Source organism: Paralichthys olivaceus, chromosome 21 (assembly GCF_024713975.1).
Source record: "Paralichthys olivaceus isolate ysfri-2021 chromosome 21, ASM2471397v2, whole genome shotgun sequence".
NCBI lineage: Eukaryota > Metazoa > Chordata > Actinopteri > Pleuronectiformes > Paralichthyidae > Paralichthys > Paralichthys olivaceus.
Window position 1 is genome coordinate 12069963 of NC_091113.1, and position 17568 is coordinate 12087530.

The window sequence follows — 17568 nt, forward strand, 5'->3', positions numbered from 1 at the left end:
ATATTTTGTGCAACACTCAGTGCTAGGACCATTAGCAAAATAGTAATAATATATGTTAGATGAGCTTTCATATTTAAATTACAGCTCAATATTTATTTTATTTGAAGTCAGCTCTGGCTTCTGATTGGTTAAATACTATAATACGCTGCCTGTGCTTGTTAGATAGTTTAGTTATAGAACACACTAGTCTTTGACTGTGTTTATATTCTTATCTGCGGTTATGTCTGTGTAGTATGTTTGAAGTATCTTTTCAAAATCTTTCATTTTGTATTTGAAGACAAAACTTTTCAAACATTTTCAAACTAAGTACCTAGACCGTGAAACATGCATCTTGGACTCTATAGGCATTTTCAAGAAATAGATGCAGCCACACTCTCTTCTATAACAATTTGAATTTCTATGATCTTCAACAAAAATTAAATGATCTCAGCTCAGTCCCCCACTTCCTGCAGACGCTACAAGTCCAGCAACAATAATGGTTTCCTGCTCATTATGTTGAGCGGAGCTTCTTCAGAGCCCTGAGTTCCTGGGATATTCATTTGCATGGGATTAGTATTATCAGGGGTCTTTAGCTTGCACCGGAGTGCTACAGTTAATTAGCGATGCAACTTTTTACCTTGCATATTATACACAGGGAGAATTCTCAGAGGATTAAAATTACAGACAATTTCAGCAATTAATACAAGTCCCTGAATGTCCCCAGGTGGTTTGAATCATGTACAAAGAGGGTGTTCAGTATAATTTCCTGGAGGACAGAAAGAGTGAAGTCATATTTTAAATATTTAATGCTCAGTAGAATACTAGATTTTATTCAAAGGGGTTTCATTCAACAAAGCAGCAACAAACAATGTGTGTTTCCTCTTCGATTCTCAGCCAACAACGTGTGTTTCTACGGAGAGTGTTCGTACTACTGCTCCACCGAGCACGCTCTGTGCGGGAAACCAGACCAGATCGAGGGATCCCTGGCTGCTTTCCTACCGGATCTGGCCCTCGCCAAACGCAAGACCTGGAGGAACCCGTGGAGACGCTCCTACCACAAACGCAAGAAGGCAGAGTAAGAGATCCGTCCTGTGCTTTAGACAGTGCTGCCTTTACTGACACTCAGTAGAAGCAGGCGCAGTGGAGCCCTGTAGTATCGGAGGGTTTTTATTACACCCACTGACTAACTCAAGATTGATTGATTGACGAGAGCAGAGCAAGAGATCTGTGTCAACAGTCTATTGCGAAAATTAAAAATGAATAAATAAAGAGATAAAGGGATTAATAATAAGGGAGAAAACGAATAGTAATAAATAATGAAATACATAATTAGATAAAACATGTAGAAATATAGAAAGAGCTGTAATTATTTTTTTAAGTATTCAATTACTAATTTCAGCCTTTATTCATTTAAGTATTTATTTATTATTTATTTGGTTATTTATATATTATTGAGTAATTTATTTGTTTTCTATTTATTTTAATTTTGGCAGTTTTGGCCCTCCATATGACAAAGCTGACTCACAGACCGTGCAAATCTATTCATGCAAGAAACAGTTGATTGCAATATTTCTTTAATAGTTTGTTATTACAAACGTCATTACAGCCCTCATTTTATTACTTCTCTAGAATAAATAAAAATTGGTTTCAAATTCTTGTACATGTAAAATGTTTGCACATAATTCTTCAGGTGGGAGGTGGACCCAGACTACTGCGAGGAGGTCAAACAGACGCCACCTTACGACAGCGGGACGAGGCTGCTGGACATCATGGACATGACCATCTTTGACTTCCTCATGGGTGAGTCTGCACGTCTCACGTTGTTTAACTAAACATCCTAACAGTGAATTTCCTCTCGTGCTGAATAATGAATAATGAATATATACAAATATATATATATATGTATATGTTTATAGATATGTATATATATATATATATATATATATATATATATATATATATATATATATATATATATATATATATATATATATATATATATATATATATATATATATATGTAATATATAAGTAGCCACATTAGACTCACATTAACACACTTTATTTATTTTCCCCCCCTCTTGTTTTATGTATATTCCAATACAGGGAACATGGACCGCCACCATTATGAGACGTTTGAAAAGTTTGGAAATGAGACTTTCATCATTCATCTGGACAACGGCCGAGGGTACGCCACAAACTGTCATGTGATTAGTCTCTACGAGCTCTGCAGCTATTCTGGTTCTAATTGTTTAGCTTTAGTGTAAATGCACGTCCATATAAATAACAACAAAGAAGAGAACTACAAACACCTGCACAACATGAAGATGATGTCCAACATCTAATCAAGCAAAGGATTTCCTGAACAAATGCATGGGATTGAAGTGTGCACCGATGCTAACTTTATAACAACATAAACCCAAAACTAGCATTAATGTGTTATGGATGCAGCACTTTAACTGATTAAATATCTAACTGACATTGTACATATATATACTGTATATGCAAACATCTACTTTACATATATCTACAATATGTCAGTGGGTAATACTGAGCATTTTGAAATAAAGGCTGTGTTATTCATTAATGTATAATACAAGGCTTGCATTTATACATTACATAAAATGATGCATGTATTAATTTTACATTCAGACAAATAAAGGGACAGAACTGACTTTAACAAAGGCGTTTGCAAGACAAACCAAATTGTTGCACAGTGTTCACGCTCATCAAAAACACCAGTCAGTGATCATATCCAGTACTAACTCTGCTTCTGTTTTTCATTCCAGCTTTGGGAAGCACTCCCATGATGAGATGTCCATCCTGGTGCCGTTGACCCAGTGCTGCAGGTAAGGCCTTCTGAGGGGGGTGTGGTTAGCTGTTCAGGAGAAAAAAAGAGACCGAAATCCCTGTGAAGCTTCTAACCTTTATAAATGCTCAAGACGTTATCTTACTGCAGCTACACGACCCCCCACCCCAGAGTAAAATAAAAGCAGGATTCGCATGTGATTTGTTGTCTGCACATGATCAGTTTTGCAGAGCCTATAAAGCCGTGCACGAGGCAGCACTGACTCTGCTGTCCCGGGCGGGCGCTCTCTTTCTGCAGGGTCAGGAAGTCGACCCACTTGCGTCTGCAGCTGCTGGCTAAGGAAGAATACAAGCTGTCCACGCTCATGGCAGAATCCCTGGTGAGGGACCGACTCAGTCCCATCCTCATCCGGCCGCATCTGGAGGCCATGGACCGACGAATACGCCAGGTCTGTGCTTCATATTCCTTATATAATGTACAGTCTACAGTTCTACAGTTCTACAGTGTACAGCCTGTACAGTGTATTATTTTATTATTTTAATCAACAAATTAGAGCTGAAAAAATGAGTCTATTGATTCATTAATTTTCAGTAAGTTAATCTTTTAATAGTTTGGGTTATTTTTTTACTTCTTATTTTTTTAACTACCAGCCAAAAAACAAAAAACTACTTTTGACGACTCTGGCTCTGGGAATTTTTTTTTGACATGTTTCACATATTTCTTGTATTTTAAGACCAAACAATCAATCAGTTAATCAAGTAATCAAGAAAACGGTTGGCAGACAAACTAGAACGCTCTCAGTAGAGCTCAAACCTCCCCCAAGGCCCAACAGTCCATCAATCATCCCCTGGGAAATCAGGGAAAATGTCAAAAAAAATAGCTAAGTTAAAGAAACTAGATCTGCACCAAAATATAATGACTTCTTCCTTTAACAACAACATATCCTTCCACCAAGTTCTCTGGAAATCCCTCCTTTTGTTTTCTGTAATCTTGCTTACAAACAACAGACGGGTGAAAATTCCCGATGTAATAATTGTTAGTTGAGCCCTTCTTTAAAGGAATTGTTAAACATACAGGGAATATTCTCGGCCTTTTAACTTAGCTGAACATAAAGACTGGAAACAGGGGGAAACAGCTAGCCTGCCTCTGCCCAGAAGTGACAGAATTCACCCACCGAAACCTCCAAAAACAATAAACACTTTAACAACAAACTTAACAAACCCGACATAATGTGTTAATGCATGAGTTTTAAAGGTGCCGGTACGTGACTTTTGTTTGCTGTGGACAGAGCTGAAGTAGCTGTATCCACTCTGAGCTTAACGGCTGCTTACTGTGCAGACATAAGAGGAGCATAAATCGACTCATTGAATTTGCCACTATGTGTGTGTCTTTTTAAGAGGCCGTTAAGAGCCAGGACCCTGTTTGACCTCTAATGGGGACAAAACGATAAAAAAAAGACTTGTCTCGTGTCACTAGGTGCTGAATGTGCTGTCAGAGTGCATCGAGAAGGAGGGCTACAGCTACGTGATGGAGGACGACCTCCAGGGGGAAAGGGGGACAGACCACATTCACACCGGCCCACGACGGAGGTAGCTGTCTGGGGGTGGGGGGGCCTGGATGGAACTGAATACTTGGAGATAGGAGGCTGGACGGAGCAGGTCCAGTCTTTGTTCTAAACTGAACTGGCTTCCTGTGGCACAGATGAGCTCCATCTGTGCTGAATTCCTCTGGGGGGGCTCGGTTTGTGCTGAACTTACAGAGGAAGCCCACCTGCCTGAGATAAAAATACGCTGCGTGGAAGTAGAGGCCTGCTGGAAAGGACTGGACTTTGACAAATGAAACTCGAGACGCAGGCGAAGAACGCAGCGGAGACTTCTGGACGGAATCTGGGGTCCGCACGGAACAGAACCATTCCGCATCACCCAGACTCCTTAAAGTATCCAACCCTGTCTGTAGTGTAGGAGAGCATCACCGCACCACGGCTGACCCCAGCACCCACTGACCCACCGCAGCATTACCAAACCAGTCTCGCAAGGGACGCCTTCTCTCTGTCTTGTCCGGGACCCTTTCTTTGAATTCAGTGAATTCTGAGGGACTTGTGAAGAACCTCCTGACCCTCCCCCCTCCTCACAAGCTGAGTCACGTGTTTCTACATATCGTTGGTATTTCCAGTGTTTGGTTCACGGAGGAAGAGGAGATCGACTTCCTGTTGTCTTAATTATCAAAATGACGTTTTGAGTTTCGCTACAGAATGTTTTATTGCGTTGTGTCTTTTCTTCTTTTCTTTTTTTTAAATCTATTTCTGCTGAGCTGCTTCAGCTCTTACCATTGGTGTTGGAGATGGAAATATTTGATTGGAGTGCAGGTTTACTCCTGGATTTGATTCATTTTGCCCATTAATGTCCTTGAGAAAGTATTTATTGAAATTCATATTTATTGTTTTCTGTTAATAGGAGCTGTTCAATTGACATCAGAGAGATGTACTTCTTCATTTGTCCAATAGAGGGCAAACTGAGCATGTGCAAAAGTAGCGGCCAGGTCTGTGCCTCTCAGTAAAATGACCCCTCTCCATATTTCAACCCATTTCCAAAACTCAAACCTGATTTTAAATGGTTTCATAGTCACCATGAGTAAGATTCAGAAGAACGAGTCTGTGCCTCTGTTTACAACATTTAATCCAACTACTGTTCTTTTCTGTTTCTATTTCTCTCAATGCAACTGACAGGAGGTTATGTTTCTGGCACCACAAGCAAAATGTGACACTAAAGGTTTTATAGTATTGTTTTCTTTGTAATATATTTGATGTCCAGATGTTGCTGTTGTGGAGAGATTATTTTTCAGGATGTAAATTATCATTCATCGCCAACAGCAGACGGCCGAACTGTTGGCGTCAATGATTCAGTTGCCGGCTGAAAGTTAATATATACAGTAGGAAAATATCTAGTGCCTGTGCAATGATAGAAATACTTGAATGTCTGGTTTCACAGTGGAAAGGTTTGAGCTTCTCCCAGGTACGAGATAAGACACGGAGGTCTACATGTATATGTCTGTGAGTGAGTGAGTGAGTGAGTGAGTGAGTGAGTGAGTGTGTGTGTGTGTGTGTGTGTGTGTGTGTGTGTGTGTGTGTGTGTGTGTGTGTGTGTGTGTGTGTGTGTGTGTGTTGACTCCATCTGTCTCCATGAGGGTTTATTCTGCAGTCTAAGTTTCCATAGTCCTGTGTCAGGTGAGTGTGTATGGACGTGTGGATCCATGGAGAACCTTTAGATGATCTGCTTTTTTCTTTTCATCACACTCATTGTTTCTGTGGATTTTATTGCTCATTTCTTTGCATCATGGTTAAAAGTGCAATAAAAGAAAATGAGCAGGATTTCATAGTGTCTCTATGTTTTCTTTAGTAGGAGAATTACATGAGTTATAACATGAGGTTATTTAAGAGATGATAACGGCCATTGATGTCCACATCTTACAACCTGCAGCCAAAGTGATATTTGAGATTTATTTTAATGTGGAATCTGTAATTGTCTTTAAACTCCAGGGATTTACATGAATATATAAAAAAAATTCAAAAAGTATAACTGAATTCTTGGATCCGCTCGTGATCCAGATCCACACCAGAATTTCCTTCACTGACCCACATCCTTCCACCAAGTTTCATCCAAATCTTTCCAGTAGTTATTGTGTAACAAAAAAGTGAATAATATCTCCACCAAGTTTTAATTAACCATAACAAGAATATGTATCATAATTATTTCCTTCATGGCACCTTTCTCAAAACCTGAGGAAACCTATTAATAGATCAAACAATTTAAATTGAACCAAAGGATCAAATTGCAGAAGGTTGACAGAATGGGATGAGGTTCTATTTGGTAAACTGGTGTTTTGATCAATGTTCTCATTTCAAAATGTTGCAATTTCCCTTTAACAGTCTTTATTTTACCAGTCTACCAGTTTATATTTCTTTTTGGATGAGTCATTAGATGAAAAGCATCAGGTCATATTGTTAATTTAAGATAAAAATGTAAATATATGTTATAAAAATTATAAATTTGAAAATGATATTAAACAGTTACTCAACCTAGAATAATAATTTGCTGTCTGATTAAGAAATATGTAAATATTTCCCTTTAAAACTTCAAACAGCCGAGCACAAGATGTCTCATACAAAATTTCAGTCTCAGTGTGAGTAGACTGAACACGTCAAGTTTCCTCCTCAGACTTCTGAATCTCAATTAATCTCCGAATCACTGACACATATTCACATTTTTAACTCAGATTTAAATCCATACAGAAGTTAAGTGAAGTAACAACAAGCGAAACACATTTTTAAGGGAGGTGGACTTTAAATCTGACCCACGAACCAAATGTCTAATAACTGGATTCAGGGGGAAAAAAAAGGTATTAGCCTTTCCAAAGAAAAACAGATGAGACATTGGATGTTGAAAACATTGCAGACACATAGCTCATGGAAAACAGAAATAATCCCACCCTACCATCTGAAGAAATGATTCAACAAAGATTTATTTATCCAGTTTGGAACAGACACACAACTAAATACAACGTGCTATTAGCTCTGATCAAGATAAACACAACAGACCCATTAAGGCAGAGTTGTTGGTATATACTCAGGTGATCAGAGGCCTGTTCAGGACTTCTTGTCCGTGGCGCTCCAGTGTAATTTAGTGACACACAGTGAGGATATGTGCACAGCACAGTGCAAAGGAAAACGGCCCTCAGCCCCTTTAGCTCTGTGCCGAGCATGTTTACTGTTCCCACTGCACTGTTGTGTTTTGATAACCTTTCCTCGCAGAACAGCCCCCAGAAAAGCTACTTGGTTGGTTTACATAACGCACGTATACACACACACACACAGGCTGACTATGAATGGAGGAAGCAGTGTTGTGAGACAACCATCAGAGGGACAGAGAGTGACCAGAGGACAACCAAGGGCTGTAATCAGTGCGGCCGGCCGCAGACAGGACGCCAGAGGAAGCCTCGTCATGGGAGTGAGACAAGAGGCTCTTATCAGATCTGAGTTCAAACCAGCCTGATACTGTAACCTCCTCCTCTCCTCTACACTCTGTGCTGATCCCACTCACTGTTTCATATGTGAATCTGTTCTTCTGTTCTGGAGGAAACAGACTCAGACAGAGAACTTCACTTGTTTAAGTCTGTTCTCTTGATCTGTGGCTAAGTGTCTCAGTGTTGATGGACTCTGTGGTGGAATTATTCAGGACGGAATTATAACTTCAATTAAACTTCTTGTATTGGAAATATTCCTTAAATACAAGTATTATTAGCAAGACATGGTTCATTAGATTAGATTAGAAGGAATAAGTATTCAATGAGTATTATAACATTAAATATTCCATTTGATTTCTGATGTCGGCCATGGTCACACCAACTTTTACTTTTACTTATTGATACACAGTATTTCACAGTTTGACATAAAGAAAGACATTTATTATTTAACTTAAAATCTCAACATGCAATTTTACAACCAGCCAAAGATGGTCTTCTGCATATAACCTGAAAATGTAAATGAGTGCATTACAAATAAGAACTTAAGAACATCACCTGAGTAAATGTATTAAGTTGCATTCCTCCGCTGGCAGTACTGTTGACTACATACTGTGATATTTTTACTGGTTGAGCTAAAACATAATTTCAAGTATTTTTTTGAATATAGAACATATTCATAAATGTAATGTGATTGAATAGAAAAGTTTTCAGAAAAGTTATTTTACTTCATGATGTAGCGCAGTTTTAATGAAGCCACTTAAACTCTGAGCCTGCACCTAAAATTGAGTACAGCATTGACCTTTTAGCTGCTTCATTACCCCATCAGAAACAAACAGAGCACTGCTTTAATGTCTCCAAGTCGCACCAGTGTTCAGCCTCTGTTCACGTCTCTGCTCCTGCGGGGCCACACACAGAGGCCTGGCAGACCTCGGGCTGTTTCCTCAGCCTCGGTCGCCCCACAGGAGGCCTCCAATTGCCCTGTTAAGAGCCCTTCAAAATACACATCCCCCTGTTTTATAGACACGGAAACAATTTATGGCCATTATAGAGCATTATAGATAGCATCTCCAAAACTTCCCGTTGTTGACTAAACGTCTGCCAGAGTGGACACACACACACCCCAAAGAGTTAACAGAGAGAAAAAGACAACAGAGATGCAAAGGATCTTGTTTGTTGGTTTGGGTTTAGCTGTTTTAAGTACAGTTGGAGAGATTAGGCTATAAAAAGAAACAGAATAACACATGAAGGCGGCCTGTGAGTATGGTGAGACCACCCAGAATCCCACTGAAGGAGGAGGAGGAGGAGGAGGAGGAGCAGTGTGCAGCACACTCTCCAGGTTCAGACGACCATGCCGCTACTGTGAAAGCAGACTAGTTGAGTCCAGGTCTTTCTGCTGAAGTCTATTTGCTTTTGCTGATGCATTACTCACTTTCTCTTGTTTTTTTTGCCGTTCTTTTAATCTGCTTTTTTCTTTCCGTGCAGCATAATTCTGTTGAAAAAGTTCTATATCAATTAAGTTTATTATTATTATGTGATAATTAGTTAATACGATAAAGAGGATTGCCCTGGTGTAAAATTGCACAAAAAGGTAGTTAATAGTCGCAGAAGTAAAACTCACTCTGCAAACACACATTAATGTCTTTGGATTTGATTTTGATGCACAACAGATTTAAAAAAGAAAGAAATTGTATCCATGCTGTTGAACTGTATTCTGGGAAATGTAGTTTTTGGTATAAAAAGCTAAAAATATTTATATTACTGGAGAAAAACCACAGTGACACACAGAAAGATCCCAATAACTGCGCCGCCCAACTATTCATTCATTTATTTATTTATTTCACGTACACTACTAAACATGAATGTTACCATTTGATGCATTTTACCACACAAGGCGTATTATCACATTATCACCTGCAGCCCCCTGGCAAGTCACAATAAACACATATTAAAACACAGTCCAATACAGTTATACATCACACACACACACACAGACTTCTATCATGAATTAGTGTCACATCAGGTGATACTAGATCTGAGAATGGACTGAAAATATCCTTCATTCATCGGTAGAGTGAATGAAGTTACTGAGTGATGTTAAAAATATAAATCAGATCAGGAACATAACGTCCTGCTCAGCCTGAACACACCAACAGTTTGATCCAGCCCACAGCCATTCTGATGCACTGAGGCCACATGTTCCGCACGTGAGCACTTCCTGTCTGTGAGACTTAAACAGAGAAATAATGATTTTACTTCACTGAGTGTAACCGCTGAGGGTGTGGCTGAGTAACATTTTTATTTTCCTTTGACCATCCATGAATATTCCAGACAGGGTCTTTGCTTTTAAAGTCCTGAGACTGTGGAACGTCATACATATTGAGATGAGACAGAAAAACATCAGTGTCTTTTAAATCTCTTCTTAAAACTTAAATGTGTTTAATATACAGTGTCTTTTTTATGTGTGTATGTGCATATGTATTATGTGTTAGTCTCCATTTTTGTAATTCTTTGAAACAGAAACTTTGTTTAAAAAAAGTGCTATAAAGATAAAGTGTATTATTCGGATTAATATTATAATTATATTATAATATATCAGTACCAAGTGCAGGATATGGCCTTAAAAGAGAATGTTCATGGTGGGAAATTGTATAAAAAAAATTTTTCCCAACACTTAAGAGATTAGAAAGTATAGATTCTTTTAAAAGATTAAGGTAGAAACTGTCCAGCATTTTTTGGTGATAAAAGCAGCAAACTGTGGGCAGTGAAATAAATAAAATCTTGATCAGAAATATAAAATACACATGGATGGCAAAAAAACAAGCAGAAGAGTGCAGAGGACCAGGAGCAGGGCTGTAAGAGTGCAGGGAGGGGGTCCTGAGACCTGCAGAGCAGCTGGGACGAGGGGAGGAGAGGGGGGCTGGAGGGGCAGCCGTCATCAGCAGAGCTGCTCTGAGTGTGTGAGTGTGTGTATGAGTGTGTGTCAGCCGGCTGAGCAGCAGGAGAGAGGTGTTGCTGCTGGGCTCGGGCCGGGACAGTCAGAGGAGCCACAGCAGCAGAGTTCACACGTCCTCACAGAGTAGAAATGTTTGATAACACCCACTACCCCTTCAACTGCTTCAACTACGATGGGGACGGATACCCTTCATCCAGCACTGACGAGGACAAGAAGATGTGCAGACCTGCATACAGGTATGGAGGATTTCACTTTGCTTTCTTTCTTTTGTAACTTTTACTGAGCCTCTTCAGTTTTCCCACAAGCGTAGATAAATACATTTAATAGACCCTGTGATTATACAGAACTTTTATTGGTAGCTTTTGCTTTCAGTTTGGTAAAAGAGAACAGAAAGAATTTGTGTGTCAGCTTATGTCAGTTTTACCAGGTCACTTTTCCCATTTTCCACCCATTACAATTCATGATAGAATTTCAGTATTATATTACATTTATATCATATTTTATTTCTCAAAACAATAATCAAAGCTTTGACTCTTATTTTGGCACGTATTACTCTTCAAATTATTTTTTACTATTCAGAAAATAATGAGTTAATTTGAGTTTCTTTTGTTGCTACTGTTTTTAATTTGATCTTCATTCTAATTTACTAATTAATGTTACAACAAATATAGTTTATACAGCAGCTTACCTGTGCGTGAGTTTAGAATTCAAAATCATTTTCAAAACATTTCATTAATTTTGCTCCAGTGTTTTGTTGTGTTTCTCATCATTGTCTTGTCTCTTACGTCACAAATCTCCATCATTTATTAAAATTGCTACTGAACACAATTTAGCTGGGTGACATTTTCAGAAATCTGTATAGAAAATGATGCATTACTTCGACTTGCTGTGCTCAAAAACACGGTTACAGTCAATGGATTTACACTCGCTCTCTGTTTGTGGTGTTGACAGCAGATTTTACACACCATCACCTCTTTTAATCCTTCTAATGAAGTGAAGTCAGTTTAAATTAGTCATTTTATAAAAGCTTGTTCACAGCGTCTGATGTTCTGAAACTAAGAATATCAAACATTTCTCAGTAAATCACTTGATTTAAAAATATTGTAATCGTTAAATTTATATACATACGTATATATATGTATAAATATATATATGTATATTTATATTTATATATCAAATATTTTTATATTAATAAATCCCCCATTTAACACATGGAACATAACAATTTTCTTTATTTCTTTATTATAAGTGGTCGACTAGTGGTAATTAGTGGTCACCCTTTGAAAATTCAGAAATTTGTGGTACAAATTTTCAAAACAAATTATTCATGAAAAATAGATTCTGCAGTTTTTATTACTTTTACAGATGTACCATCTGTGGTATGTTAGAGTGTTGAGTAAAGAGAATAACATAAAGGTACGGATCCTCCAGCTGGTGACCTTGTCCATGTCTGTGTCTCAGCTACATCGCTCTGATCGCCATGGCGATCCAGCAGAGCCCCGAGCAGCGTGTCACTCTGTCGGGAATCTACGAGTTCATCATGAAGAGGTTTCCGTACTATCGCTCCAACCAGAGAGCCTGGCAGAACTCCATCAGACACAACCTGTCTCTCAACAGCTGCTTCATCAAGGTAAATACTCAGCAGAACGCAGGGCACCCTGGGAAATCACGTCTGTTTAACATGATGTTCATGTGTTTTAATGGCTAATGAAAGAAATTTGTCCTAAATGCCTTTTAAACCACATGAATGAATATTAATTCAGCCAGTAATAATAATGTATTTCTTCATTGATACGTTTTTTATTTTTATTTCTCCAGGTTCCTCGAACAGAGGGCAACGAGAAGGGGAAGGGAAACTACTGGACTTTTGCCACTGGCTGTGAATCCATGCTCGACCTCTTTGAAAATGGTAACTTTCGGCGTCGCCGGCGCAGGAGGAACATGAAAATCAGCCTCCGTGACTCTGGAGAAACCCCTTTCCACCCTCTGGAAAGCCACAACAATCAACATGTACCCTCAGCCCGGCACCCAGAATCTGACTCCACCCTCTGCCCTTTGAACCCTGACAGGCCGAGGCCGGGTCCGCAGCAAAACCTCCTCATCCCAAACCCCACCCAGCAGGGGAAACCAGAGTCGGAGATCAAGTTTAGCATTGACTACATCCTGTCCACTCCAGATCCACCCCTACCTGGGTACAGATCCTCCTATGGCCCCGTGCACATAGGGCCCACAGGGCCGCCATTGCATGTTCTGGAGTCCCAGCAGCTGAACCTGCACTTCTGGACTCTGTGAGAACATGAGAGGAAAGAAACAAAGAGACTGAACTGGTGACTTGTTCAAAACTGGGAGGTTTAAGGACATCCAGAGACAAGAGGGATTCCACAAGAGGAATTTTACAGACTTTAAAATATACATGAGGAACAAATAAAGAGGTACAGTACAGTGTGATCAGGTCATCATGCTGTCAGAGTTGAAATGTGAACAAAACAGTGGAGTGTTCATGTTGTTGCTGTTAGTGCAGTGTTCAGTACTGACGTAGAGTATAGGTTTATATATATATGTATATATATATGTAAATACACAGGAGCTGTGAGGATGATGTGTTTAAAATATTTGAAACAAAGTGAAACTAACTCCATATGTTGGATTTATTGATTTATCTTCAGGTCACATGAGGTTCTTCATAAAAGAAGAGTTTATGTTCATGTCTGTGTCGTCACATCATTGTCCCCTGTTATGTTGGTCTGCAGAATTTAAACTATTCTGATTACAGTTATTTTAACCTAACAAAATGACAAGAATGTCAGTAATTCAATTCAATGTATTTGTATAGGGTCTAATCTTAAAATGCATGATCTCAAAGCTCTTAAGAGAAGAGCCCAACACTCTCCTTAAAGTCAATCAAGCTGCACAAAATTTCACACACTAATCAATCTGGGAAATCAGTGAAAATGAAGAAAAAAAAGATAAATACATTTTTAAAAATTGTATCTTACAATGTTAAAGAAAATTATTTAAAAATCCTCTATTCACTCTCTAATCTAGATCCAAGCCAAAATGTATTCCCTGACACACCCTTCATCTTTTCACCAAGTTTTGTTGAAATCTGTCCGGTAGTTTTTGCATAATCCTGCTCACAAACAGACAAAACAACAAACAAACTGTCAGGGGTGGAGACATCACCTCCAGGTAAATAACGACCTTCAGAACTAAATCCATTTCCATACAACAACATACAAACACACTAATATCACACAGGTCAGAGCCATTGTTGACGGTGTTACCTGTGTTTTTCTACAAATAGTATTTTCTTTAAAAAAGGCCTATTCTGACTGAATTCAATTATTCCAGTCCCACCCACCTCCCACATTTTGCAAATTCTTTTCATTGACCTTTCAAAATCCTGATTGACTGACACTTAAATTCTAATCCCGTCAGGCCTCATTACAACAAACTGTATTCACACACTTAAGAGAAGCCGAACCAAACGGAGGCCTGTAACATTTCCTGCCTGTTCGGGGGGAGATCAATCATGGCGTGTGCCTGAGAAGCTGAAGGGACATTTTTCAATTTAACCTTTATATTATGTCTTGACTACATCAGAGGAGTTTCAACACACTTATCATGAGTGGCATTTAATATAGCAGAACACTTGCAAGGTGAGGCCGAAATGTGACCTTATTTAAATACAGAGGCCCCCGCGAAGCAGCCAGCAACAGCAGCAGCCCCTCCCCCCAACAAACACACACACGAACACCAGACGCAATTATAATTAAACACACCTTATGCCTCCTTTGCAAATGCCCCTCATCGATCTGTGGGTTTTTAACATTCATATGTGAACTGCCCCCCAGCAAACGTCTGTGGCAGCACAAGCGTTTATGGATCAGTAAGTTTCCATTAACAAAGTTGTTGATGTTGAATAGCTGGCTGCCGTCGCCATCATGATGCCGTGGATATATTTGGGTAAATTAACTTAGCATAAAGTGCTCTGAGGCTGCGGGGTCTTTTGAGGCAGCTAAAGAGAAACAAGGCAACAGTGAGGCCCCCAAAAAGTCAATGCACATATTACGTTGTCAGAGAATGTGTGAAAGTGTAGCTACTGGCGCAGTTCACCAATGAACGTCCTCCATTAAATTACCATATTTTCATCCAGTAAGTTTCATTCCAGCTAATCCCCCTACCATCTTCTGCCACTTGTTTATAATTACACACACAATGTCATTTCCCATTTATCGGAGTGTGGAGATGTGTTTTTGTTTGAGACTTCATTACGCTCGCCAGGTAAAATGAGCAGCTCTGGGCGAGAAACAGCAGAAGTGCAGGTGGAGGAAATTGGGAAAAGCGTTGATCTGCAACGTTAATATAAAATAAATCATAAACACAAACAGGTGATTTAATCTCCGGTGCTTGTTTAGCGGCTGAGGCTGTGGTGAGGATTATGGGATGAAGATAAATATTAGCTTGTTGTTTTTTGTTCTAATGAGAATGTATCTGTGTAATTCTGCTGTTCGCTCGAGCTGAGGTCGGAGGAGGTGAATAATCTCAGCGCTATCACTAGGAGCGAGCAGCTAATGAAGATCAGTGAAATAGCCCCAGGCCTCTGACGTACATGCATCTCTGCCCTTTGCCATTTCTGTGGCACGTGCTGCAGGTGAAGCCTGAGCGCACTTTAACGCTGGAATATGTGTTTTGTTTTTTGAAATGGCTTCCAGTGCATATATATATATATATGTATGTATGTGTGTGTGTGTGTGTCAGTAATGAGAAAATCAACACAGCATGTCAATCAATGCAAGTTGGAAGATGTTGACTGTTAGAGGAACGTCCCTCCCAGGAATAAAGAGGGAGTGGAGCTGATGAGAAGAGAGGAAAAAAGGGGAAAATGGGCAGTTTAATAAAAGGAAAAAGGGGTTTGACATTCAAAAGGAAAATAAAACTCAGAGAACTGCCAGATAGATGTTTAAATTTGTCACATCTCATTTCATAAACATGCCACCTTCAGTAAAGTTTTAGAAAAGAGGTTGAGCCATTATTTGACCCTTTACGCGTATTGTTTTAATGCCCCCTGCACCTGAAACCTACAGAGAACTTCTTTAAAGGCACAAATATATGATTACACATGACAGGAACAGTTTACTATGTATTGTAATCTATTACAATGGGCTCAATTATTACTATCGGGTTCAATAAACAGCTTTGTGGTGAGTCCCAGCATCATATACTCATATACTGACAACAAAGACATTAAAAAGACGTCTGTGTTTGTTTTAAAAATGTCAAAGTAATTTCCTAGGGACTGTAGTTTTTTAAATATACAGGTGTACATGGTGGGTTTGTTGTGGACTACTTTCAGCTGTGGATTAATGCATTTATTTTAATACCCATTTGATGCATTGTTAATGAAGGAATTGTGTCACTAAGTGTAATAGTCATCCAATAACAGTGGAGCTCTATGACACAGAATAACCTTATAATAATAAAAAGATGTTCTGTTTAATATGTCACAGAAAAAACAAATTGAAGCTGATTAGGTGAGATTTCATTTTAATATTAAATCACTTCAGTAATGAAGCCGAACATCATCCATCCTCGTACAGGCCTGTTTTCTAATCCAGATGTTGTCCCTGATGCAGCTTCAGAAGTCAACATCACACAGCATCAACAGCCAAACACACACAGGCTAACGGCTGTTATTTAATAATGGATCACACTTGTTGATGCTGTTGATGGTCGAGTTGTGTTGAGGTCAAGGTCTGTGTTGCAGAGCAGATCCATTGCACTGGCTCAGCTTGACATGCAATGCAACTACAATGCACCACAGCCCAGGCCAGCATCTCCACGCACACTGGGGTCACTCGCTGGATGGTTCCTCCAGGAGGGTTGTTGTGTTTTCTGCAGTATTTTTATTATGCTGCTTTCTATGGTTCAAGATGCTGAATGATGCTTTTTCCACTCACGCTGACCTCTGACACGTGTCGTGAGGCTCTGTAATCCAGCCAACAGGGGGCGCTAACTGCCTGCTTGTGGACTGGACACACACACGCATGCACACACACACACACACACACACACACAAACCAGGGTGGTGGATAAAGCCTGAGAAAATGTGGATCCTCCAGATTTCTTCTCTTTAGTGATTATTAATCCGACCTTGAGTGATCCCACAGCTCCTCTGTAAAAGATGTTATAATGTGAGAGTTAATGTGATGCTGATCAGAATTTAATCTGAGTCTCATGTTGTATTAGAAGAAGGAAACAATAGTAGAAATCGTTTTTGATCTTGAGTAACTGTATCATCTGCATCATTGTCTAAACATTTAACAGTAGCTGTTGTTGCACATCGTCACACAAACACTAACTTTACTCAGTCTCATCCCAACAAGCTGAAGATCATGTTTCTGCCACAGACAATAAAAAAATATCGTTTTCTCTGATTTAGCTCCATATTCTAATATTTTTCTTCTAAAAATGTAACACACACTTTAAAAAAGACCACATTTCTATACAGTTACTACTTTTTAGTTTGTTTCAAAATTTTCCTCAGTGATCAAAATGAAAACATAAAAAGCATCCATTTACCTCTTATAGAGAAATCCAACAGCTCTTTTGTGTTTTGAATTAAACTCATTTCTTTTTCTTTCTTTTTTTAAACGGCCCATGTTGCATCAAAACAGGGATCCTGTGCACTGGTGTGTTCCAGTCTACTGTCCGACAGACACACCCCTCTTTCTTTTTGACCGGGAAAAACGCTCCAGTGACTGAGGCAGAATGTGAGGGGCCATGTTGTGGGATGAGGCGATTCCCG

The 17568-nt window shown here is 39.2% G+C and overlaps 2 protein-coding genes across 2 annotated transcripts in view; both read left to right on the top strand.

Moving 5' to 3' along the window:
- Window positions 1–6155, top strand: part of fam20cb (FAM20C golgi associated secretory pathway kinase b) — a 51662-nt gene extending 45507 nt beyond the window's left edge. The window contains exons 6-11 of the mRNA XM_020083565.2: window positions 874–1054; window positions 1670–1779; window positions 2086–2167; window positions 2769–2828; window positions 3086–3236; window positions 4265–6155. Of these exons, the coding sequence (XP_019939124.1) occupies window positions 874–1054; window positions 1670–1779; window positions 2086–2167; window positions 2769–2828; window positions 3086–3236; window positions 4265–4381 (701 nt within the window). The 3' untranslated portion in view covers window positions 4382–6155. The remainder of the gene's footprint in view (window positions 1–873; window positions 1055–1669; window positions 1780–2085; window positions 2168–2768; window positions 2829–3085; window positions 3237–4264) is intronic.
- A 4637-nt stretch (window positions 6156–10792) lies between these two features.
- foxl3 (forkhead box L3) lies at window positions 10793–13202 on the top strand. Its single transcript, XM_020083018.2, has 3 exons — window positions 10793–10996; window positions 12222–12390; window positions 12579–13202. Exons 1-3 carry the CDS (start codon window positions 10890–10892, stop codon window positions 13050–13052), a joined length of 750 nt encoding a protein of 249 aa, XP_019938577.2. The 5' UTR covers window positions 10793–10889; the 3' UTR covers window positions 13053–13202.
- The last annotated feature ends 4366 nt before the right edge of the window (window positions 13203–17568 follow it).